Source organism: Lutra lutra, chromosome 1 (genome assembly GCF_902655055.1).
Source record: "Lutra lutra chromosome 1, mLutLut1.2, whole genome shotgun sequence".
Classification (NCBI taxonomy): Eukaryota; Metazoa; Chordata; class Mammalia; order Carnivora; family Mustelidae; genus Lutra; species Lutra lutra.
In genome coordinates, this window is record NC_062278.1 from 136168513 (window position 1) to 136192179 (window position 23667).

At 42.2% G+C, this 23667-nt stretch overlaps 1 protein-coding gene across 2 annotated transcripts in view; it reads left to right on the plus strand.

Moving 5' to 3' along the window:
- Nucleotides 1–23667, plus strand: part of PLCL2 (phospholipase C like 2) — a 195093-nt gene that overhangs the window by 111985 nt on the left and 59441 nt on the right. For both annotated transcript variants that reach the window (XM_047737611.1, XM_047737607.1), the window contains exons 2-3: nt 8571–11057; nt 13737–13940. In XM_047737611.1, the coding sequence (XP_047593567.1) occupies nt 8571–11057; nt 13737–13940 (2691 nt within the window). The remainder of the gene's footprint in view (nt 1–8570; nt 11058–13736; nt 13941–23667) is intronic.

The following is a 23667-nucleotide window of genomic DNA, read 5'->3' on the forward strand; positions in this document are numbered from 1 at the left end:
TATCTAATGTGAGGCTTGAACTCACAACTCCGAGATCAAGAGTTGTGTGCTGTACAAACTGAGCCAGCCAGAAGTCCCTGGAGCTTTCCTTCTGGGTCCTGACTAGCCCCACAGAGCCATCATTTCCCTCAGTGCCACGTAGTGATGGATTTAAAGGTAAAAAGTGAGGAAAATATCCTTCTATGCTATACCGAAATAGTGAAGAACCAGCACAATGTAGGTGGAAAAATTGTGATTGAGAAGCTGTTCTTAGAATTGATCATATTGGAGGCTAAGATTATATACTACGTGATTCAACTTGCATGGCTTTTAAAATTCAGTATGATTTACCAAACAGTTATTAACAATTAAAGTTATGTAACCACATCTTGAAATAGCACTGTAGTATAGGAAGTCAGCCGGCTTTATGATGTGCTGAATAAGGAATTATCATATACACAGTTGGGAAACACTGACAATTTTCACACCAAAGTGGGCCACTTAAGTACCATTATTATAGATCATAAATTAAAATTCATTAGCATCAATATTTTCACTGGAATGTAAAGTAGCACTTGCATAGTTTATAGGATCTCAGTGCTCACCATTAAGTTTTTCATTACTGGAGAAAACTGATGAATTTTATTGCAGTTTTCATTGGACACAGATGTACATTATGGTTTTATAAATTTACTTTAAATAAATATTTCAGTGGTAGTGAAAGTGTTTGACCAAAAGAGTGTTGTCATAAAAGTATTGTATTCTATTATGGTCTCCTGATTTCATAATTAAAGATCCTATTTTTTTTTTTTTCAAGACAGGTGTAACCCATCACATCGAGTCAGCTCGAAGCTTTAACCTGACGTTGAAAACTTCATTTTATAGGACCTGGAAATGTGTTTTCTTGGTGCATAGTTATTTTGAACACTGTAGGAAATAATATGGGCATATGAAGTAGAGGGGTCATCTGAATAATTCTGGTCAGAGAGTGCTTTGAGTGAAGTTGTTTCAGTACTTTTTAGACAAAAATATTATGGGGATCATTGCTTCGTATTTTTTACATATGAATGCCTACATGTGATTTAAATTATAATTCTAACTAAATTGATGGGATTTAAAATTAACAAAAGAAAAATAAAATTAACAAAAGACATTGAGAACTGATTTACTTATTTGTGCCCTATGAATGTGGACATACAACCTGCTGAAGAGGGCATCTGGCTCCTTTTGACAGTTTCCCAATATATCTTGGGCATCACATCCACTTGGTTGTGCTTAAAAGTCCCCCAGGAGCATTAACTGGTAGCCTCAGTGAAACACGACCCAGAGGGGAACTGTGTTCATTCTGTTCCTTCTGGAATGGGACTAACTTCCAACATCCTCAGTGATTAGAGTACTACAGTTGCACATTTATAATCGTGTTCTTTTTATTATTCTTTCATGAAGAAATAATTTCAGCCTGAAATGTATTTATTGAACCGCACCTCATGCAGAGTGTACAAAACTTCAGGCAGCATTTAGAGCACTTTCCAGCTGTGAACTCATTTATTATTATAACAACCCTATGAAGTAGATACTATAAATAACACACGGGGGCACAGGTATTTTTTTAAGTCTCTGTTTTACAGGTGGAAAGCTGGAGGACTAAAGACTATGTAATGCTAGCTTGCCTCTTGGGGCTCATAGTATTTCTGTGGGTGATTCCTAAATTAGAAAGTACACAAGCTATTGGATTATTTTGTTCCCCTTGGAATTAAGAAAACCTATTTTGCAGCTATAAATAAGAACTCTTCCTATGACTGATTGGTTTTGCTGTTATTAGTGAAAATCTGTTCCTTATATCCATAAATTATGTGGTTTCCTTTTGTTTGCCTATCTCTCAGTTTGTCATCTCTCTTTTGGATAGCCTTAAAATTTCCTTGACAGTCCTATAAAACATACACCCTTTGCCTTTAACGTGTAAGGCTGACTTTCTTTTTTAGGAAATGATAGTCTTTTTCTTTGCCTTTTGAAGTTTATGTTAATAAGGTGCATGACTCTAAACCTCTTCGAGGAGAGGGATGGGTTTGCCTATCACTTTCAGAATCCACTCAGTCTTTTGAGGCCTCTGAAACCCACCTGTGAGCCTTCAGAGACTGACCTCTAGGTTAGGGACACCTTTGTGGCAGCACAGGAAAATTTAGAAACTGTAGTGCTTTAAAGGGGAATAACTTTTGAAAAGAATTCAGTACATTTGCAAGCCTGGTCAAGTAGATGCCCTGTGGCTAGACGGAAGTGGATCCCCAGTAATCCACTCCTGTTGTCATTGTTTTAAAGAGTGATTATTTTGAGAGAGAGAGAGAGAGAATGAGAACAAGCAGGGGGAGGGGTGGAGGGAGAGAATCTTTTGAGCAGATTCCATGCTGAGCAAGGAGCCAGACACTGGGCTTGATCCCATAACCCATGAGATCATGACCTGAGCTGAAACCAAGAATCATACATTAACCAACTGAGCCCACCTAGGTGTCCCTGAATTGTTATTCTTATTTGTGTTCCTCTGTATATAACTTTAAGGTTTTTCTTTTTGTATTTGTTTTTGAGCAGTTTGACTGTGAGATGTCTAAGGGGTGGTGCGTGTGTGTGTGTGTGTGTGTGTGTGTCCTATAATGTGGATTGAATCCTAGGCATCATGTTTCGTAAAGACTGAAGTAAATAACACTTACGCTCAGAAATGAATATGCCTCTTCATCTTCTGGGTCGTTAATGTTGGGGAAGTTGAGCCAGTCTAGTCAATAATTGCATGGGTTTTGTATTTTGAGGCGCCATTGTTACCTTTATTGTACCACTGACTTTAAATTCCTCCCCCAGTGGGCAACAATAGCCTTGTGTTTAGGGTGGGGACTAGAGTCCCAGAGGTTTACTTATTGTATCTGCTCTGCCCTCGGCTTTCATCCTCAGATGGCTGTGTGAGAAAGGAGTCTCTCTCCTTGTTCTTGCTCTACCTCCATGGTGCACGGCTTGCTCCTTGGTGCCAGGGTTCTGGGAAAGTCAGGGGGAGTTCTTTGTCCTCCTGATCTAGTTTCAGTATTCGGCAGCCATACGCTCCTGTTCATCAAGATGGAACCTTGTAGGCACACCTGCCCTGCTCCCCTCAGCAGCCACACTCGGCCAGTGTCTGTGTAGAGTTGGGGCTGGAGACAGTCTTCTGCTCTCTCTTGGTGGTAATAGAGTTCTGCTTTTATTGGTGCAGGCTCCTGAATCCAAGAGGTTCTTCTACCCTTTGGGGCAGTAGATCTTTGCCTGGCTGTAGAGATAGATGGATTTTGCTTCTACCCTGACCCCAGTGGTGCTGGAGAAAGAGGGCTTACTGCCCTTCCCTCAGTGGCTTAAGGCTTTTGCTTCAATATGGGAGGGTAGTTGGGGAAAGAGGCAGAGTTTCAATCTGCCCCCCATGTCTGTGCCCTGCAGAGGGGCTCTCTCTCCTGTTCTCCCAGTTTTTTCAGGAGCACCCATGAAGCAGGCCTACAAATGTGCGCAAACACTGCGTGTGTCTGGGGCTCCCTGTTATTCTACACTGATATCCTAGCCCACACTTGGCCTGTATGATTTCCTGAAAATCTCAGCCGACTTCTTATGTGTGCGGCTTCCCAGGTGACCTCTCTTTCCCATGCCCTGTCAAATGTGAAGCAGTTTCTGGGTCTTGTCTGTCCTCGGAAGGGCCTGTCACTCTCTGGAATGCAGCTCCCTTGGTTGCTTTGTGACCACCATTCTCTGATGGATAGAAGAAAACTTAGGATTTTATAGATAGTTTGGCTTTTTCTCATCCTGGTGGTAATGATATTCTCTCTTGGCTTTCCATATTCTGAGCTATCCTCCTGATGGTACCTGCTCACACACATGACTTTCAATTCTCCTGTGGGTTCCCAAGCCAAAAGCTGATCTGCGGGTTCACAGACTCCTTGCCAAAGTTGGGCCAGGGTGAGCTCTGGGAATGCGGTAGAGGGCATCCTGGGAGAGGGAGGCCGTGAAGAGAGGAGCCTGTGGGCCAAGCAGCTCTCTGTTATATGCAGTAAAGGGAATTCCACGTGAGCGGGAAGCAACATTTGGCCGTACCTAGCTTTTCTTCAAGTTATTTTATTCTTTTCAGTTCATCTGATTGTACAAAATGACCTTCAAAGTGACCGATTTTCCTCCAGATCCTTTTTTTTTTTTTCCGTCTTTGCTCATCTTGGAGAGCACATCAAAGTTTTAACGATGAATGAGAAACCTTGCAAGGTAGCTCTGATGTGCCCAGCATGACTTCTTCCTTCAATTCAGCATTCTTGTTACTGAGCTTAAGAAAGGCCAGGCCTTGCTGTGCTCCTTTAAGGGGCCTCAAGTTGCTTCTGGGGGCGTCCTGTTTTCTTTTGTTAAGGATAGAAATTTCTTTAACCTGGTGTTTCTTAACTCTCTTTATTCCTAGGTCCCCTTCAGTTAACATAGAGATCTCAAGGTCTTTTTAAATGTTATTTCTAAACCAAATTAAATGACTTGACTCAAAACAAACCAGAAAGGCAAACGACTGCTTGGTTTTCATACTCCATCCCCTTCTTCCTTCTGATATGCCCCACCCCCAACCCCCTCTGGAATCCCCGCCTGTATCCAGAATTCAGCATTTCAGGGTTGTTGTGGACATGGGCTTTTCGAAAGCTGATTTTCCTTCAGACCGAACATTTGTTTCACGTTTCTTCTCTTGGTGTTAATAAGTGCTGATAGAATATCAGAAGTTTATATTCTCTTGTTTTTGCCACTGAGAAGCTTTAGATGGTGAGTGCTTAAAATGAAAGAACCAGCTTCGAAACATCACACTGTTTTTAGAAGCATTTTGAGGCATCTTTATCTCAGCAGAAACTTACATCTTTTCCTCTGGTTTTAAGTGATTAGTTCTTGTAAATTATATGAATTTTGTTTTCTCTAGATAAAAAGACTATCTATGTAGCACTTTTCACTGTTAAATTCAAACTAAGTAACATTAGGAGCGAATATAGGAAAGAGACTCCAGCCATGGTGTTGATCAGCTGCTGAGTTTATGCAAGTACAGCAGACCCTTGAACGGCGAGGGTTTGAGCTGTACGGGTCACTTAGATGTGGACTTTTTTTTTTCCAATAAATACGGTGAAGTCCTGTAAATGTATTTTCTGTTCCCGACGATTTTCTTAAAAACATTTTCTGTAGCTTAGTTTATTGTAAGAATACAGCATGTAATACATAACATGCCAAGTATGTGTTAATCAACTATGTGTTACCGGGAAAGCTACGGGTCAGTAGCAGGCTCTGAGTGGTTGAGTTTTGGAGAATCAGAAGTGATTAGTAGATTTTCAACTGTATGAGGGATGGGCACCCCTAACCCTCGAGTTGTTCAAGGGTGAGCTGTACTTGATTACGCCTGGGCTGAAAAGTGAAAGCCGAGTAGGTGTGGGATAAAGATTCTGGGAGTCAGGTCAACTGGGGACCTGGACCTCCTGCTATTTGAGCCTCAGTTGTTCCTCCCTCCCACACAGGGGCTTCTGTCCTTCTCTTCTCTTCCTCTGGGCCGTGGGGGCTGGCCTGCCTTCACATCCACCTGCAGCTTCCAGCCAGTGGTTCAGGTCCATCCGGTGGTGAGAGCAAGCTCGCACATCCGTTCTCCTGTTTGGTCTCTAAGCAAGCACACTGTTGGTATTTGCTAATAGCTTCATCTGTTGGAGAGGAAGGAGGCCGTGTTGTGCTCTGGAGAGGACAGGATGCTTCTGGGTCACAGCAGACAAGGGGGAAGAGACAGGAAGGTCTCTTGTAATTATATCATTGCTGTCATTATATCAGCCTATGTCATTATATCAGCCTATGTTGGGGTGACCGTCATGTGCCTGTGTCTGCAATGAAGGATCAGAACTCACCAATCAAAACCTGGCTGGCTTGTGAAAAGCTGGGCAATGTTTTGAAAGCCTCAAGTGTAGTGGTTAAGCTCCTGTCTGTCCCACAGATGGGGGTGTGTGAACACATAAGTATGTTATTAGTGTGCTTTGTGATTTGGCTTTTTCTTCTTCTCAAAGAGAACTATGAATCTAAAATGTACCAATTGTAATACAATAGAAAGTAGTAGGTGAGTATTAATCAGTATGTTAAGATGGACAGAATGAAAGATTACGGTGCTGAGAAAATGCTATATGTATTTTTAATGGATAAATGGGTAAGCAACTTCATTTATCTTTGTGACTTCTTTTTACTAGTGGCACCTTAGAGAAATAATTTATAACGATTATAACATTCCCTTACTTAATTTGTATGTTGTCTTTACTAAAGGTACATGTTTGTTTTTAAAGGTAAAGCAACCGTCGTTCTGAAAAATTGGAAATTTATACATTTGTTTCAGGCCCTTATGCATGGCTGATTACAAATTTAATTTCATGCCAACTCACTTAAATAGATAGAACACAGGCTATGCTTTAGGGGTTTGGAAGAGCTATGATGCAATTCATCTTATGGATACAACTGCCACAGTTTTTATGTCTTTTGCACTTTATTGTTCTGAGGATTCAGTTGCAAAGAAATACTCTACCTTGTGGCTTTTATGTTGTATCTTGCCATTTAAAAAGCCTCTGTGGTTCATTTTGAAACTTTAAGGGAAATGATAACCATATGATTTAAAGTTTAAGTTTAATTACCTCCTGCAAGTTGCTTTTGGAAGTATAGGTAGTCAAAAAGTAAGAGTGGTTTTAAATTTTGGATGCAGAGACTGGCATAATCACTCTCTAAAATGTAGAGATTTTACTCAAAATAGATTCTCTCCAAAGCAGAAAAGTTAGAGTCGCCTTTGTCTAATATTCTTCATGCTCTTCTCTTCATTGCCACAAAAGTTATATAATCTCAACCTCTGTGTCTACTCCCCGTGTGTGAATAGAATGACTTACTGAAAATTTATCAAAAATTTCACGTGAAATTTTTCATGTTTTAGGTGAAAATTGTGAAAGATGCTTTGAGGTCAGTTGAGCATTTAAAAAAAAAGGTAATAGGGGCGCCTGGGTGGCTCAGTGGGTTAAGCCGCTGCCTTCGGCTCAGGTCATGATCCCAGGTCCTGGGTTCAAGCCCCACATCGGGCTTTCTGCTCAGTAGGGAGCCTGCTTCCTCCTCTCTCTCTGCCTGCCTCTCTGCCTACTTGTGATTTCTCTCTCTCAAGATAAATAAATAAAATCTTTAAAAAAAAAAAAGGTAATAAAGGTGTCTGTACAGGGAAGGAACTTCAATACACACATAACTATGGCATCAGCCTCTTAAGGCGGGCACCTGTGACACCGAGCAGAGAAGTTGAGGGCTGTGCCCTTGGAGACGCAGACTTCTTCAGAAATAGATGCTGCTGAGAGTGTTTCCCTTAATGGCGTTCACAACCCGGTGATGCTGCACATACTTAGGTGACATTGTTCTGAGCACTAGCCCTGTGCATGGCAGCAGGCTTTAATAAATCCAGCTCTAGGGTGTCAGAAGCACCCTCAGCTGTCCTCCCACCCAGACTCAGTACAACTGCAGCCGCAGAACTGTACGTGTGCGAAGTCTTGAGAACCGTGACTAATCAGAGACACTTAAGAGCCAGCAATTTTGGCTGGAATTTCAGTGTCTACTCATTTAACACACAGTTTGGTGGTCAGTATTTAGCTGTTTCTGGATTTTTGGCATTTCCAGAAATAGCCCAGATATCTTAGTGAGTCCAAGTGGTCAGGAAGTGGTTTTCAAACTTCAGTGAGCCTCTCCTTCACCTAGAGTGTTGCTTACAGTGCGAATTCCTGAGCACTACCCCCAAGAGATCTGATCCTATGAGCCTAGGAAACTGCATTTTAATCAGGTAAGCCAGGTGGTTCTGAGGCAAGTGGACAGGCCTTTGAGGAACACTAGTGTGGGAGATGCATTCAGATGCAGAGTCTGCTTCATGGGTGTAGGACCTGTGGGGTTGGTCAGGCCCCACACTCAGTAAGGCCCTGTACTTGAATCAATACTCTTCTGTCACCTTAAAATTCTTAACAATTGTTTTCTCTTTCTTTCTTTCTTTCTTTCTTTCTTTCTTTCTTTTTTTTTTTTTTTGAGAGAGAGAGAGACTGGGGAGGGGCAGAGGGAGAGGAGAGAGAATCTTAAGCAGGCTCCGCACACTCAGTGCAGAGCCTAATGGGGGCTTGCCCTCATGGTTCTTGAGATCATGACCTGAGCTGAAATCAAGAGTCAGATGCTTAACTGACTGAGCCACCAAGAGCCCCTAAAATGCTTAACAATTTTTGAATAAGGAGTCCTGTGTTTTCATTTTTCCCTGAGCCCTGCAACTTAAGCAGTCCATTTTCTGTACACGATTTTATTTTGTATTACTGAAATTGTGTTTCTTGACACCCATGGCCTTGCAATTATTCAATAATGATTTTTACCTGTTTATATTAGACTGCAAACTCCAGGCTGCTTCTGAGCTCTAGAAGTGATTGTCATTTATCATAGATCATTCAATAGGAGATCCTCACAGTAGGATTTTTTTGAAGAAATTAATTTTTATTCCTAGTCTTGAACACAGAAACCCATGTTTATGTTATTCTTTTACACTTTTTTTTTTCCTCTCCCAGGATGGTACAAAGCAGAAAAGAGAACGGAAGAAGACCGTCTCGTTTAGTAGCATGCCGACAGAGAAGAAGATCAGCAGTGCAAGCGATTGCATCAATTCAATGGTCGAGGGTTCCGAACTCAAAAAGGTCCGCTCCAACTCCAGGATTTACCATAGGTACTTTTTATTGGATGCTGACATGCAGAGCCTGAGGTGGGAACCATCTAAGAAGGATTCTGAGAAAGCCAAGATTGATATCAAATCCATCAAGGAAGTGAGAACAGGAAAAAATACAGACATATTCCGCAGCAATGGCATTTCTGACCAGATATCTGAAGATTGTGCATTTTCAGTCATATATGGAGAGAACTACGAGTCGCTTGATTTGGTTGCCAACACTGCAGATGTTGCGAACATCTGGGTTACGGGACTGCGGTACCTAATTTCTTATGGAAAACATACACTTGATATGTTAGAAAGTAGCCAAGACAACATGAGGACTTCTTGGGTTTCACAAATGTTTAGTGAAATTGATGTAGATAACCTTGGACATATAACTCTGTGTAATGCTGTGCAGTGTATCAGAGACCTCAATCCCGGTTTAAAAACTAGCAAAATTGAGCTTAAGTTCAAAGAATTGCACAAATCCAAGGACAAAGCTGGTACTGAAGTCACAAAGGAAGAATTTGTTGAGGTTTTCCATGAGCTTTGTACCAGACCCGAAATTTATTTCCTTTTAGTTCAGTTTTCGAGCAATAAAGAATTTCTTGATACCAAGGACCTTATGATGTTTCTTGAGGCAGAGCAGGGTGTGGCACATATAAATGAGGAAATAAGCCTTGAAATTATTAGCAAATATGAGCCATCCAAAGAAGGTCAGGAAAAGGGCTGGCTTTCCATAGATGGGTTCACTAAGTACCTTATGTCCCCTGATTGTTATATATTTGATCCGGAACATAAGAAGGTCTGTCAAGATATGAAGCAACCTTTGTCTCATTACTTTATAAACTCATCTCATAATACATACTTAATAGAGGATCAGTTCCGAGGTCCCTCTGACATCACGGGATACATCCGAGCTCTTAAAATGGGTTGCCGGAGTGTTGAACTGGATGTGTGGGATGGGCCAGATAATGAACCTGTAATTTACACAGGCCACACCATGACCTCTCAGATAGTCTTCCGCAGTGTCATTGATATTATTAACAAGTATGCATTCTTTGCTTCAGAATACCCTCTTATCTTGTGTTTAGAAAATCACTGTTCTATTAAACAGCAGAAGGTAATGGTTCAGCACATGAAGAAGATTTTAGGGGACAAACTCTATACAACATCGCCCAATGTGGAGGAAACTTACCTACCATCCCCAGATGTCCTGAAAGGGAGGATACTAATTAAAGCAAAGAAGCTGTCCTCAAACTGCTCTGGTGTTGAAGGGGATGTTACCGACGAAGATGAAGGGGCAGAAATGTCTCAGAGGATGGGCAAAGAGAACGTGGAGCAGCCCAACAACGTGCCTGTGAAGCGATTTCAGCTCTGTAAAGAACTGTCTGAGCTGGTGAGCATCTGTAAGTCCGTTCAGTTCAAAGAATTTCAGGTATCATTTCAGGTTCAGAAGTACTGGGAGGTCTGTTCGTTTAATGAAGTGCTTGCCAGCAAATACGCCAATGAAAACCCCGGGGACTTTGTGAATTACAACAAACGTTTTCTCGCCAGGGTTTTCCCCAGCCCCATGAGAATTGACTCCAGTAATATGAACCCTCAAGATTTTTGGAAGTGTGGCTGTCAGATCGTAGCCATGAACTTTCAGACCCCAGGCCTGATGATGGACCTGAATATTGGCTGGTTTCGGCAGAACGGAAACTGCGGCTATGTCCTCCGGCCGGCCATCATGAGGGAAGAGGTTTCTTTCTTCAGTGCCAACACGAAGGACTCCGTGCCAGGAGTCTCACCGCAGCTTCTTCACATTAAAATCATCAGCGGGCAGAACTTTCCCAAACCCAAAGGATCAGGTGCCAAAGGGGATGTGGTGGATCCTTACGTCTATGTGGAGATTCACGGAATCCCTGCCGACTGTGCAGAACAAAGGACAAAAACCGTGCACCAGAATGGAGATGCTCCCATTTTTGATGAAAGCTTTGAATTTCAGATCAACCTACCTGAACTGGCCATGGTGCGCTTTGTAGTACTAGATGATGACTACATTGGGGATGAGTTCATTGGCCAGTACACAATTCCCTTTGAATGTTTACAGACAGGCTACCGCCACGTCCCCCTACAGTCGTTGACTGGAGAGGTCCTTGCACACGCCTCTTTGTTTGTCCACGTGGCTATTACTAACCGAAGAGGAGGAGGGAAACCTCATAAAAGGGGTCTTTCTGTGAGAAAAGGGAAGAAATCCAGGGAATATGCATCTTTAAGAACACTGTGGATTAAAACTGTGGACGAGGTGTTCAAGAATGCCCAGCCCCCTATCCGGGATGCCACAGATCTGAGAGAGAACATGCAGGTATGCTCTTGGGTTTAAGTATTTCCTTAACAGCTTTTCTTCACAGTGCCCCCTCTGCACCATCCACGAATACTTTGAGGGCTTTGGGGTTTACAACAGTATGTTTCATTTTCAGTAATTTGTAAATTCCAATTTGTTATTAGAACATTTACCAGTAGTCTCATCTTTTTTTATCATTTGCATTTCTAGAACTGCAGTTGGTATCAAAAATGCTGATAATGCATTAGGATAAACCAGTTTTGTTGCTGTCTCACATAACCACATCCTAGTCCTTGTCTTCTTCACAGATCTCCATTGTTTTCTAAGAGTGTACGTGGGAATCTCTGGTTTTCCAGAATATCCTTTAGCTGGAACACACTTTGATGACCTACCAAATTAAAAGGCCCATGTTCCAACCCTTTCTTCTGGAGCTGTATTGCTAGGAAAATAGCAAACACTTAAGTGATCTGATGTGTGTGTGTTTTGAGCTGCCTCTTGTTTTTGGAGGACAGTTGTTCAAGTGTTTAAGTAAAAGACGTGTGGCGTCTGTATTTATTAGAAGTCTAAGATAATAATTACCTCTAAACTGTGTAATGGCTAAAAGCAGTCAGGAATTAATTAAGGATCGTCTGCATGTCCAGCAGTGTGCCAGGGCCTGCCTCACACAGCTTCTGGCCCTTTCCCACCCCAGCGTGTGAGAGTGCCTGCCACTCTGTGGTAACTGCTCTGTGTGTGTTTATTAGAACATATATATTAAATATATTAGCTGGTTATATAACTATAAATAACTACTACAAGAAGAATGCCACAAGCAAGTAAAATCTGACTCAGAATATTCAGTAGATTTCAACCCTGCACAGATCTTATAGGTACATCATTCATAAAAAGACCTTGCCACAATAGAGGAATTTTATTCTCTTCCTCTCCAAGTCAAACCTTTAACAGAGACCTGAAGGGCTCTTCCCTGTTTCTGAGAGCAAGAATACCTTGGGAAACCCTTAGCGCAGAGCAAGGCACACTGTTGTCACCTGCCCTAGGGCTGTGCGTGCCCCAGCACTCCCACGGGGATCCTCTGGACCTCTGGCATCCTGTGTCCAGAGTCGTGTGCTGCACCACGCCCGGCAGAGCAGTCGGAGGCAGGGTTAATGGGCACCTGTCGACAGAGAGTCCGGGCCCTGAGGACGCAACCATGAACAAGCAGTGCCTTCAGCTGCAAGTAGGCAGCAGGGAGGGAAATGGACCGTGAGCAGGTGAACGAGCAAATAGGACAGTTGCAGACACTAGCAAGAGCTATGAAGAAGATAAAACAGGGAGGTGTGATGGAGTGATTGGGAGACCCCACAGCCATGGTTTAGTGTCACAAGCAGTCACTACCCAAGAGATTTTGAGTAAAATGTCCTTAAAAGTCCACGTTTCAAGAGATATTAAAGAAAATGTTTGAGAAAACCAAAGTGCTGCTCATTTCTTAGAATGGGGTATCTGAGAACAGAAGACACAGGACTTGGAAGGCCTGGATTCTTCTCCTCTGGCCACCATGCTCAGCCCAGATCAGGACCCAAGTGCACCTGGAATAACTCCCATTTTGGTTAGAATTTACCGGTTGTTATAGCACAGTAATTAAAAGCATAAACCTCAGCATCAACAGATTCCAGGTAAAATTTTGACTCCCTCCCTCACCAGCTGAGTGACCTTAGGGGAACAACAGAGAGAGGTCAAAGCTGAGACTCTGCTTCTCACCCACAGCACAGCTTGTTGGGAGTATTAAGTGAGGGAATGGGTACTAGGTAGTCCTACTGGCTTAGCACTTGGTAAGTGCTCTAAGAATGCCAACCACGACATTTGACAGTGTCAAGGGGTTTTCTTTACCAGAGATTTTAATGGCATAGCTCTAGTGGTGAGAAAAGAGAGAAGGGATGGTGGGGGGGAAACGTTGCAATCAGTGGACATGCTAATGGGGGAGGGTCTCCTACTGGGCAGACCTCTCGAGTAAATTGCTTTGTCCTTAAAATTCCTTTAGATTTTCTGTAGTTTGCTGGCAATCCTCGGCATCCCTTGGCTGGTAGATCTCTGTCTTCACATGACTTCCAAAGCTAAGAGAGATAGAGCAGTCCGTCTCTCATGCCCTCAGAGGAACAAACCATATCAAAACCTTGATCTTAGACTTTTCGCCTCCATAACTGAGACAAAAAGCTTGTTGTTTAAACCAAAAAAAAAAAAAAAATTCCTTTCTATTTGGAACCAGTGTAAATGGGTTAAAGACACTCAAGTTTCTTCCTTGCAAATATTCCTTTCCTTTTTGGATGGCTGGCATATTAGATGCTTACTTTAAACCTGATTTGATTTTTTTTTTCCTTTACCTTTTTTGAACATAGAAGTCATTCTTTTTGTTTGCTCATGATTGCATATCAGCCTTAGCACCACCGTGAACTTTGATTTGAAAAGAGGTTTTATCCTTCAGATGAATTTAACTTACTCACATCTTCTGTACTTTTGGATTGAAAATATCTGTAACTGTATTTACTTTGGAAAATATCCACTTTTCCTTGGTATGGAATAATCATTGATTAATTATGTTATGACATTGCTAATAATGGTTGTACCAGGCAGTTCAAGTATAATCAGGTCTATCAAGTAGAATATCCATGAGAAATTAAAACCTCCAGTTAATAAGTAAGCGCCTCCTTTCTTTCCACTGAACAGAATGCTGTGGTGTCATTCAAGGAGCTGTGCGGCCTCTCGTCTGTGGCCAATCTCATGCAGTGCATGTTGGCGGTGTCTCCCCGCTTCCTGGGACCCGACAACACGCCGCTGGTGGTCCTGAATCTGAGCGAGCAGTACCCCACAATGGAGTTGCAGGGAATTGTGCCTGAGGTTCTAAAGAAGATTGTAACAACTTATGACATGGTGAGTTATTCTTTGTATTTTTATGGAGCCTGGGTGAGAGAGAGATCTTAAGACAAAAGACCAGACATACTCAGGCACTCTTGCTAGGGTGAGCTTTCCCATTTCATGCTTCATTTATCTATGTTGGAAAAATGATTCCTCTGACCTTGCTGCATTTGAAAGAGCTCAGTATTTTATTGGTGTTGTTTTAGAGAGCAGGATTCAGAAATACTTGCCTCTGTCAGTTTAAATAGTGGTTTGCTTTTCAAGAACATTTCTGAATTGATTTCTAAAGCATGTGCTATTTCCTACACATACATGGCGAAGAAATTTTTTATCTTTTTCTGCATCCAGCCCTTGATTTGCTCATTTTTATTTTGTTTTCATTGTTCAGGCTGGTAGAACTGAGAAATTTAATTATTTTCTAAAATAAATTTTAAGCACCATTAGGGGCAATTGCTTCCATCTCGTGATTATAATGTGTGATGCTTTCCTTCCTTACAGCAACTGCTGTGAGATACCTGTAATTCGTAATCAACTTAACATTAATGAGGTATCCTCAGGATACCTAGAATATTACATTTTTGTGCTTACATATATCGCATTTTCATTAATCCTATCCTGGTCTTATTGTACTTTTTGACTTATCGTAGCTCTGAGGGAGAATTAGTGGGCGAAGAGCACTGTTTCGACCCCAGGATGTTGTGGAGGCCGTCAGCACTCGGGAGTGCTGATGGTTGCTCTCCAGCCTGCAAGGTTAAGGGTGTGGGATGCTCCTCTCCCAAATGGGCCAGGCTGGCAGCCTGTGCTCCTCAGGGTGCTTAGCACTGGAAGGCCGCCTCTACCACCTCTTCTACACAAAATGCATGGGCTACGACCACAAAACACTAGGCCTCGAGTGATGTAGCTGCTGTGGTTAAAGACAAAATGGGAGTGGCATCATAAGACTTAACAGAAATATTTTTGACCATTCTAGAACTGGATCTGAAAGCTTTAATTCAGAGGGGTTTATACAATTCAAAAGAAAGACAAAAACAGATTAGGCCAGCATTTCCCACAGTGTGTTCAGAGGAACCTTGGCTTCTTAGGGGATTAGTAAATGTCACATGGGAGAAAGGGCTCCTTGGTAAAGCAATTTGGGGAAATACTGGTTTGAATAAAACTAATCATATGTCTTTACTGCGGGATATCTTAGGGCTTTTGCTGACACTCTGAGTTCCCAAGGGGGCGATACACAGAGAATGCCCTGTTTCACAAGCTGACTGGACCAAGGGGTACTGTTTCCAAAAACGGAAGTTCTAAATACCTTTGTTCTTGGTCTTCTTCACTTCCTGATCTTATTCACTCAAGTGTTCAGGCAAATAAGATCTGGAAGTCCGAGTCAGCAGAATGCAATATTTTAAACAGCATATCCGTTCATTACCTACCTTTTTCCTAGATTCCTGCACAGTAGCCACACATTTTAGCAGATATGTATTAGTCCCCTACTATTTCTAGCTTAGAATTCATGGTAATGTGAGCGATCTAATGACCAAACAGTGGGCTCTGCAGGCACACTGCAGAGAGTGGCAGTCAACCTGAAGAAAGAGGGAAGGCCGGGGCAAGTTTGTCTAAACACTGGGGAGAGAGCTGTGCTGGGTGCTGCGGGGGCTGCAAGAATGAACTTGAGTTGCCCCTGTCCTCAGGGAGTCATCCAGTCCACTGGAAGGTAAGGGAGGCAGCTGGGGAGCAAAGCACGGGACACTTATGCTGTGCTCCTTTGCAGCAAAAAGTGTAAGGGTAGGAAAACAGGTAAAAAACGGGAAAGTTTGGAGAACTCTTTCACGCTGTGGCTGAGGCCACCTCGTTAGTTCCCACCTCTTCATGTTTTATGAGAAGAAGCCAGAAGAGGTAGCTGATGCATGTAAATGCTTCTTAAGCTTAAGCCACATATGAAATCGTTAGACATCTTGTAGACCTCTTTTGTTCACCAAAATCTAGCACGGCTTAGACCCTTGGGGCTTCACAGATCTCTGTGGCAATCCCACAGTGACATTTCTTCATGGTAACCTTTTTACCAGGAACTTTCCGAGAGTGGGGTGATGGCACCCCACGTGGGTGATAACAGGGGCGACTGGACAAGGGTGAGGACCCAGGACCTAGACCAGCAGCTGAGTGCTGACCATGGAGCTTCTCAGGGTTCGTGGCAAAGAGGCTTCTGGATGCCAGGACCTCCCAGTGCCCACCACAGGATCCGGCACAGGAATCCCTCAGAGCTCCTAGCTCCCTGCCCCTTCTTCTCCTGGACTCCTGAATGATAACTCTTAACCACAAAACTCTTATTTGCACATAACTGGATAGTTGTATTGCTGCAGAAGTGCTCAGAGAGAATGCTTTAGCGTGTTCAAATTTTTTAAACTGTGAAATTTACTCTTACATAATGTTTAATGGACATAGCTGTGCTGCATTACACCCCAGCTCTATTGATTTGTTCTATTTTAACTCCATCTGAAAAAGTAAGCCATAAAGTATTTCAAATTAAATTCAAATTATTAGAATTTTAATTTTAAAATAATATTCTATAGCAATAACTCTTGTAATACTTGTATTTTATATTTCTTTTTTAAAGTGATTTCATGGTTTCTTACCTTGTGACAATTAATTTATTAAAGCTAGGTAAAGGAGTGTGGATGGGAAGTATGCTAATGTGCTGAACAGTCCGGAACCTTAAATATAGCTCTTTAATTTTGTAATGTTATGTTGAGCTTTATCCAAAATTAACCTTGGAAATAAGATCTTATTTCATTTTGTTGACTTCTCATTTATAATACGAAGGCTGCAAGTGAGAAGTAAGAGTAGTATGAGAAACCCCATCCAGGACTCCTGTGTTGTTGCCCATCTGCACTGCTGAAGCTCGCCCTCTGGGGAGGCCAGGGCCCTGCATGCCGTCTCCTAAGAGTGTGCGGTTATGTATTTATGCTGTCACGATTGTGATTACTTCTCAGTGTCTAAACTCTTGTTAATAAGCTAACATATAAAAAATGTGCCATTTCTTTGGGAAAAAGGAGAATGCAGAGAAGGAATTGATCACGCAAATACGAACAACCTGTAAACCATTCTGGAGGCTAGGAAAGAATGCCCATGTCTAGGGTAGCCACATATCCTGGTCTTCCTGTTGACAACACCTCTTGCCCCAGAGTAATTATTAATAGTTCCCCCTTTAACTCTTAGAAGTGTCTCTATCGAGGGCGCCTGGGTGGCTTATTCGGTTAAGCGTCTGCCTTCAGCTCAGGTCATGATCCGGGAGTTCTGTAATTGAGCCCTGCACTGGGCTCCCTGCTCAGTGGGGAGTCTGCTTCTCCCTCTTCCTTTGCTCCTCCCCCTGTTTGTGCTTGCTTTCTCTCTCTCTCTCTCTTTCTCAAATAAAAAAATAAATAAATCTTAAAAAAAAAAAAGTGACCCTATTTAGATAATTAGTTGTATGGCCCCTAGATTGTCCTAATGGCCCTTGTGATTACCATCAACAAATGGATCTTTTAAATTGTCCGAACTGTGGTTTTGCACTATGTGTGGTCCCTCCTTGGGTCCTAGAAGTGGTGAGGTTTAACCCTGGGTCAAAGTCATGCAGGTGTCAAAGGCATGCAGGAGTAGAGGAAGAAGAGAAGTACAGATACCTTCTTAGGCTAGGCAGATTGGGGTGGGGGGTATTGAAGACAAGGACGGGACTGGTATGGAGAGTGGGAATGGCCATGTGTTGTCAGACAAATAAGACTTTTCTCCCCTTGAGGTGTTTACAGTTGAATAAAGGAGATAAAGTGTATCCATAGATAGTAAGATGATACATAACAGATATTTTAAAGTGTGTAAACGAGGGACGCCTGGGTGGCTCAGTGGGTTAAAGCTCAGGTCATGATCTCAGGGTCCTGGGATCAAGCCCCACATCGGGTCTCTGCTCACCGGGGAGCCTGCTTCCCTCTCTCTCTGCCTGCCTCTCTGCCTACTTGTGATCTCTCTCTCTCTCTGTGTCAAATAAATAAATAAATAAATAATCTTTTAAAAAAATGAAAAATAAAATGTGTAAACGAACCATTTGGATGTTATAGACAAGAATGGTCAGTTTCAGGTTTAGGTATTAGGAAGCTTCAGGGAAATATTGGCCTTTGAGCTAGACCTTTAAGAATGAGTCATATTTGAATAGGTAGAGGTGATAAGGAGGAGGCTGTTGAAAGCTGAGTTCACAGAGTGAAATGTGCTTGGAAATGTGGAAGCACATATTCTGGGAGATTCACCTGGGCCCATGGTCGTTCCTGCACATCTTGGAACAGTATGCGTATACATTGCATGTTTCCTCAGGGATTATGCAGTGTTGGAGACTGAGAGTGAGAGAGAGCCCGAAGACCACATGTTGAGTGCTTTTATTTTGCTCCTGATCCAAAGGAAACCACGGAAACCCTGTGGCACATCAAATTAGTGGTAGAACTAGGCTTAGGAGTCTTTGTCCCATGTTTTTTTCTGCAATCCAGGTCAAGAAAATTACGATGTGTGGTGTATAGATGAGTGATCAATATACAGATAAAGCCCAGATATCTTCAATAATAATAATCTAAAGTTGTTCATGTGGGGTTCTCCAAGTAAGAGGTAACTTGTTTCTGATTCCTGTTCCTTATGATGATGAAAAAGAATTCATTTTTCATACTTTGGTATAGATTAAAAGACAGATTTGATGAGCTTAAACTGAGGAAGCCTATTTCAAAAGCTAGATCAGATTCCACTCAAAGAAATCTGGTTATAAGTAGCTGAACATATCTTTTATATTATTACTTCAGAAAACAAAACATTTAAATATTTTATGTAAAATTTATGTAAATGGACTTGAGTACATTTGCTGTTCACAATCAAATATCAAAATTGAGCTAGAATGTTCTCATGTAATTAAAAGCTGGTAGGAGAAAATAAGGATTACTTAACCTGAGTTTATGTTACAATGAACAACAGTACTCTTTACAATACACGGTGCTGTTAAGAGCACATCTGCACTGGCAGGTCAGTGTCACCCATCCTCGCCCATCAGTATCAGTGATCTAATTCAGCATCGTTTTACATGAAAGTGATTTTTACCATCCTTTGAGTATTGATGAAAGTAATAATTCAGCTTTCTAGCTATCTTTATTAGTGTCCTATTTCAGACTTAAAATTTCTAAATTTTTGTGAGATCTGTAATAAACTATAGAGACCAAGGATTCAACATCCTTCCTCTTTAGAGAGAAAACTTGGCAATGTTGCATAAAAAGAAAGTTCTCCTTAAGAATTTTTTTCATGGGGCTTTGAGGACAGTCTTCAGAGTGAAATGAGCCAGACATGAAAAGATAAGTACTACATGATTCCACTTACGTGAGGGATCTAAAATAGCCAAATTCATACAATCCGAGACTGGAGTGGTGGTTACCAGGGTCCTGGAGGATGAATGAATGGAGTTATTAATCAATAGGCATAGCTCTGGTTAAGTATGACAGGTAAGCTCCAGCCCCCCTACCAGCCAACATCGTGCCAGTAGTCAACAGAAATGGATTGTACACCTAAAATTGGTTAAGAGGATGGCTCTTCCGTGAAGGGGCTCTTCATGCAGCTCTTTTAAGAAAAAAAGTTTCTCCTTGATTTTGTTAGGATTTTCTGTAACACGGAATAGGCTTCAGTCACCGTAATGAACTTGAAAGTGGAGTTTTAGGGAATGAAAGGAGAGAAGAAACAGTAAAGAAAATGATGCCCGATTCTGTTCCAGGCAGTAGGGCTGTTCCTGCGCACAGCGGTGGACACACAGGCAGCCCCATCTGTTCAAAGATTACATGGGACTTCATTTCTACCATTGCAGTGCCTTTGTATCTACTTTCTGTTGAAAATCAGTTTGTTTTGATCTTTTTACAGCTTCACAAAAATCTTGGTTTTAATTGCTTTCACATCTAATTAAGAACGCGTACTCTGGGGAATCCCCTTATCCAGTAGAGAATAATATTTTTTCAATGTTTAAAGGGAGGAAACTGATGCTTTGCCTGGGAGGATATTATTTGCTCTCTGAGTGTTTTTATATAAATTACTGAATAGTCCCTTCTAACACATTACTTGCAATATTTCTTTAAAACAAGTTTCTTTCAATGAAATATGTGAAATGAAGGTCTTCTTTCTTATACAGACATGCTGGTGGTTGGCATGCAACGTCAGGAGCACTCTGCTTTATCTTACGGGTGTGATTTCATGTATTTTGTCTTGCCACTGCCTAATGCGGTGAAGAGATAAATCACACGTCATAATTAATGGAGTTGGCCCATCTGGACCAAGCCAGAGATGATCTGTAATAAGGCTGCTATTGATCCCCGTCTCCTTTTGGCTCCTTTTATCACTTTACTGCCTCAGAACTTGACATTAAAAGCTTCTTTTTAATTGGAGGTGTCAACCTTCCCAACTTTTGTAATCAGAGAAAGAAGGCTGGATAGATTACTATGCTTTAGGATAAGACTGAGCTTAGGGGTGTGTGTGTGTGTGTGTGTGTGTCTGTGTGTATGTCTGTGTCTCTGTGTGTCTCTGTGTGCGTAGAAAGGTGGATATCCCACAGAGGGAGGATCAGAAACCCAAAGGCTGTCGTCTAATTCAGTGACAGGGGAGGTCCAGCCAGTGATGTGTCCAAACGCAATTTCCCTGGAGCCATTCAAACCACACAGCTGAGCCACTCCAAAACCATTCAAGCTGCCACGCTGCTGGGAGGGGGAGGAAACGTTAAAGATTACAGTGTGATGACAGTGTCACATGCGGGATTAGATCAGATGCAGCAGGATGCCACTCGGTAATCGGATACAGGGAGACTCAGAAACGTTTGGAAGATAGTGCTCAGGATGTGCACGCGCTGGTGATGGTAGATCTTACTTCTGATCTGTTTTCTAGTTTTATATGTCTCCTCAGAAACCAAGGGGCTCATACTCAGAAGTTCTCTCTCTCTCTGTCTCTCTCTCACACGCGCACCCCCCAGATACTAAAGCAATGAGCAGTTGGGGAAAGAATAGCATTTGAAGGACTGACCATTCCCTTGAGAATTCACCCTACAGCAGTTTTTATCAACTAAATTGGATACCTAGCTCCAGACTCTCTGGGAGGACAGACATGAAAACCGTAATGGAGTTCAACATGTTGTCAGGCGTTGTCTTCAGGCAAGAAGTGATAAATGGCATTAAGCAAGCCTCTGTATCATTTGACATACCCGCAGTCTGACTTAAAATTTCTGCATAAGCTAGGAAACAGTGATACGGCTGGTGCTGTCCAACCATACTGGTAAATGAGAAACGGGAGCCTGCTCTTGGCCTCATTTCAGATCTCGGGTAGATATCACTCAAACCAAGGCCACCTGGGAACTGTTACCCAGCAGTGGTTTGGGGCATGTGTTTGGTGGGGTCCCTACCCTTTTACTTCTCTGTTGGGAGTCTTTCTTTGGCCTTTTAAAGGGCAAAGCAAGATTGCTTATTTTTCAAACACTGAATTTCTTTATTATTTTCATATTTTTATTTTACTGAATCTTGTAGAAACTATGTATAAAATGTATCTGCAACCTAAAGCTCCAGAAAAGTTAGGGAACTTCTTTCTAAACCTATGCTTTATGCAGAAGAACACTGCTACATTTTTGATAGTATTAAGATCACTGAAGCACTATGATCATCTTCTTCTTCTTCTTCTTCTTCTTCTTCTTCTTCTTCTTCTTCTTCTTCTTCTTCTTCTTCTTTTTGGCCTATGCAAGAGCAGGGGAATTACTTGTTCCCATCAAATCCCACATTGCATTTTTGATTTTGCTCTTATATTCCTTCAAAGTTTATTTTTGATATAGTCTCTTCTTGCCTGAAAGTATTTTAGGTGCTGCATTGGGTTGGGTAAAGGCAGGTTGTTTGCTAAGTTCTTTCTGTCAAGGATGCTTCCAGGAAATTAAGAAAGAGAGGAAGGGAGGAAGGAAAGAAAGAATGAACAAACTGTATACATAAAATGGTGTCCTTGCTCTGTAAATATTACATACATACTGTTCTTTTGGTTAGTCGTGATGTGCACTGGTGGCTTCTAGAAGCTGTTAGGAAGTGTTTAGCTTCCTTGTCCTAGTTTATTCAGTAAACTTTTGTCTCCATTTGACTTTGAATAAGTAAAACTTCACAGAGCAGAGGGTGCTGGGCTGCTGTGGCCAGCACCCAGGCTCAGCCCCTCTATGATCTATGCCTCTGGCGCAGAGTCTGAGTGCAAACCTCACACTCAACTCAGAAGGCAAAGGAACATGCAGCCTTCCTCTCTCAGGAGGGAGGTGGGTATGCCCCAATTTATGTTCAGTTTGGTGAACTTGATCCATTGCATTGATTTATTTTATCCTCTTTTGACAGTAAATACTCATCTCTTGAGGTAAAATGCTCAGTCTCTTGGACTTTCTTTCCCTCTGCTTCTCTACAAAGTGGCCACTGGTTGCCTGGAGGGCAATGGTTGCAGAAGGCTTCTTTCTTTATGCTTAGAAAGAGCATCACTCTAAAGCTTGCCCTCCTCCCCTCTGCCCCCATTCACCTTGAGACAGGGCTATGCAGTGGAGGGACTCCATAGCCACACTCATGGCCATGCAATGGAGGGACTCCCTAGCTACTCTCACTCAGGATTGCAAGAGACGGGACTGCTAACTTCTCCACTGCCCTTTCCCTCCTCCTGTCTGCATGCCACCAACCTTTCCGCCCAGCCTTGGGAGGTGGATGGCCCTCTCCCCCACTCCAGGGCTTGAGGCTCTGTGATCTGTGGGTTGATTCTTCACATGTTAAAACAATCTAGAAAATTATTTCTCCTCGACACATTCTGACTTTCAAGCCTGTTGTTTTGGTGGGAACCCAAATAAAAATCTAATCTAACCTTTAAAACAGAGAAGTGTCTGATTTTATGAGGGAGCTGCACTTCACCCAGGGCTCTGAAACTAGCTGTTTGAATTGGTGGAAAGCCCCCGGGGCAAAATGGTTTCTAAAGTATGGCAGTGCATGTGGGAAAAAGTGGCTCTGCCCCCTTCCCACAGCACCTATGTTCCTGCTGCGCCCCCCTCCCCTCACCCCCGGATGTCAGCATTCCCTTCCCACTGCAACACATCTTTGGGATTGCTGGAGTCCTGAAATCCCAGCTAGAGGAAACCCCCGGGGGTTTCAGAAAGGAGCCAGAGGGTAGAAGTAGAAGTATGATGGGACAGCTTTAAAAACCCCACCAGCTAAAGGGATTCTGTTATGATCATCTAGAGAAGCAGAGCCAGATTGTTCTCTGCTACCTTCATTTATTGTTAGGTGAATAACATTCTTCTTAGAGCCTCTTGGAACAGTGGCATCTGTTTGGTGTGTTTGGACTGATGAAGTTATGTTAAGACTAATAATTGCCAAGCAAGAAAGGGAGAAAAATAACTTTAAGGACAATTACTCCATGCCTATATTCCTCCAGCAAGTGAAGTTTTCCACATTCAAAATTTTTGATTTGCTACTATTAATACTGTACAGCTCTTTAAAAGAAAAAGTTTTTTCAACTTCCAGAATCTGTTTGACATCTTAAAGTTTGGAATTATTTTTGTCATGTCCACAGAACAATATCATCTCTACATCTAGTTTGGTAGGTGTGAGTGTCCTCTTTTGTGGGAATCCTTTTCAAACAGAAAAGTGATGATCAAAGAAACAACCTAATTGGCTTTCAGTGCATGGTAATTTATTTGTATGTCTTTACACAGCTTGTGAGTTCCAGA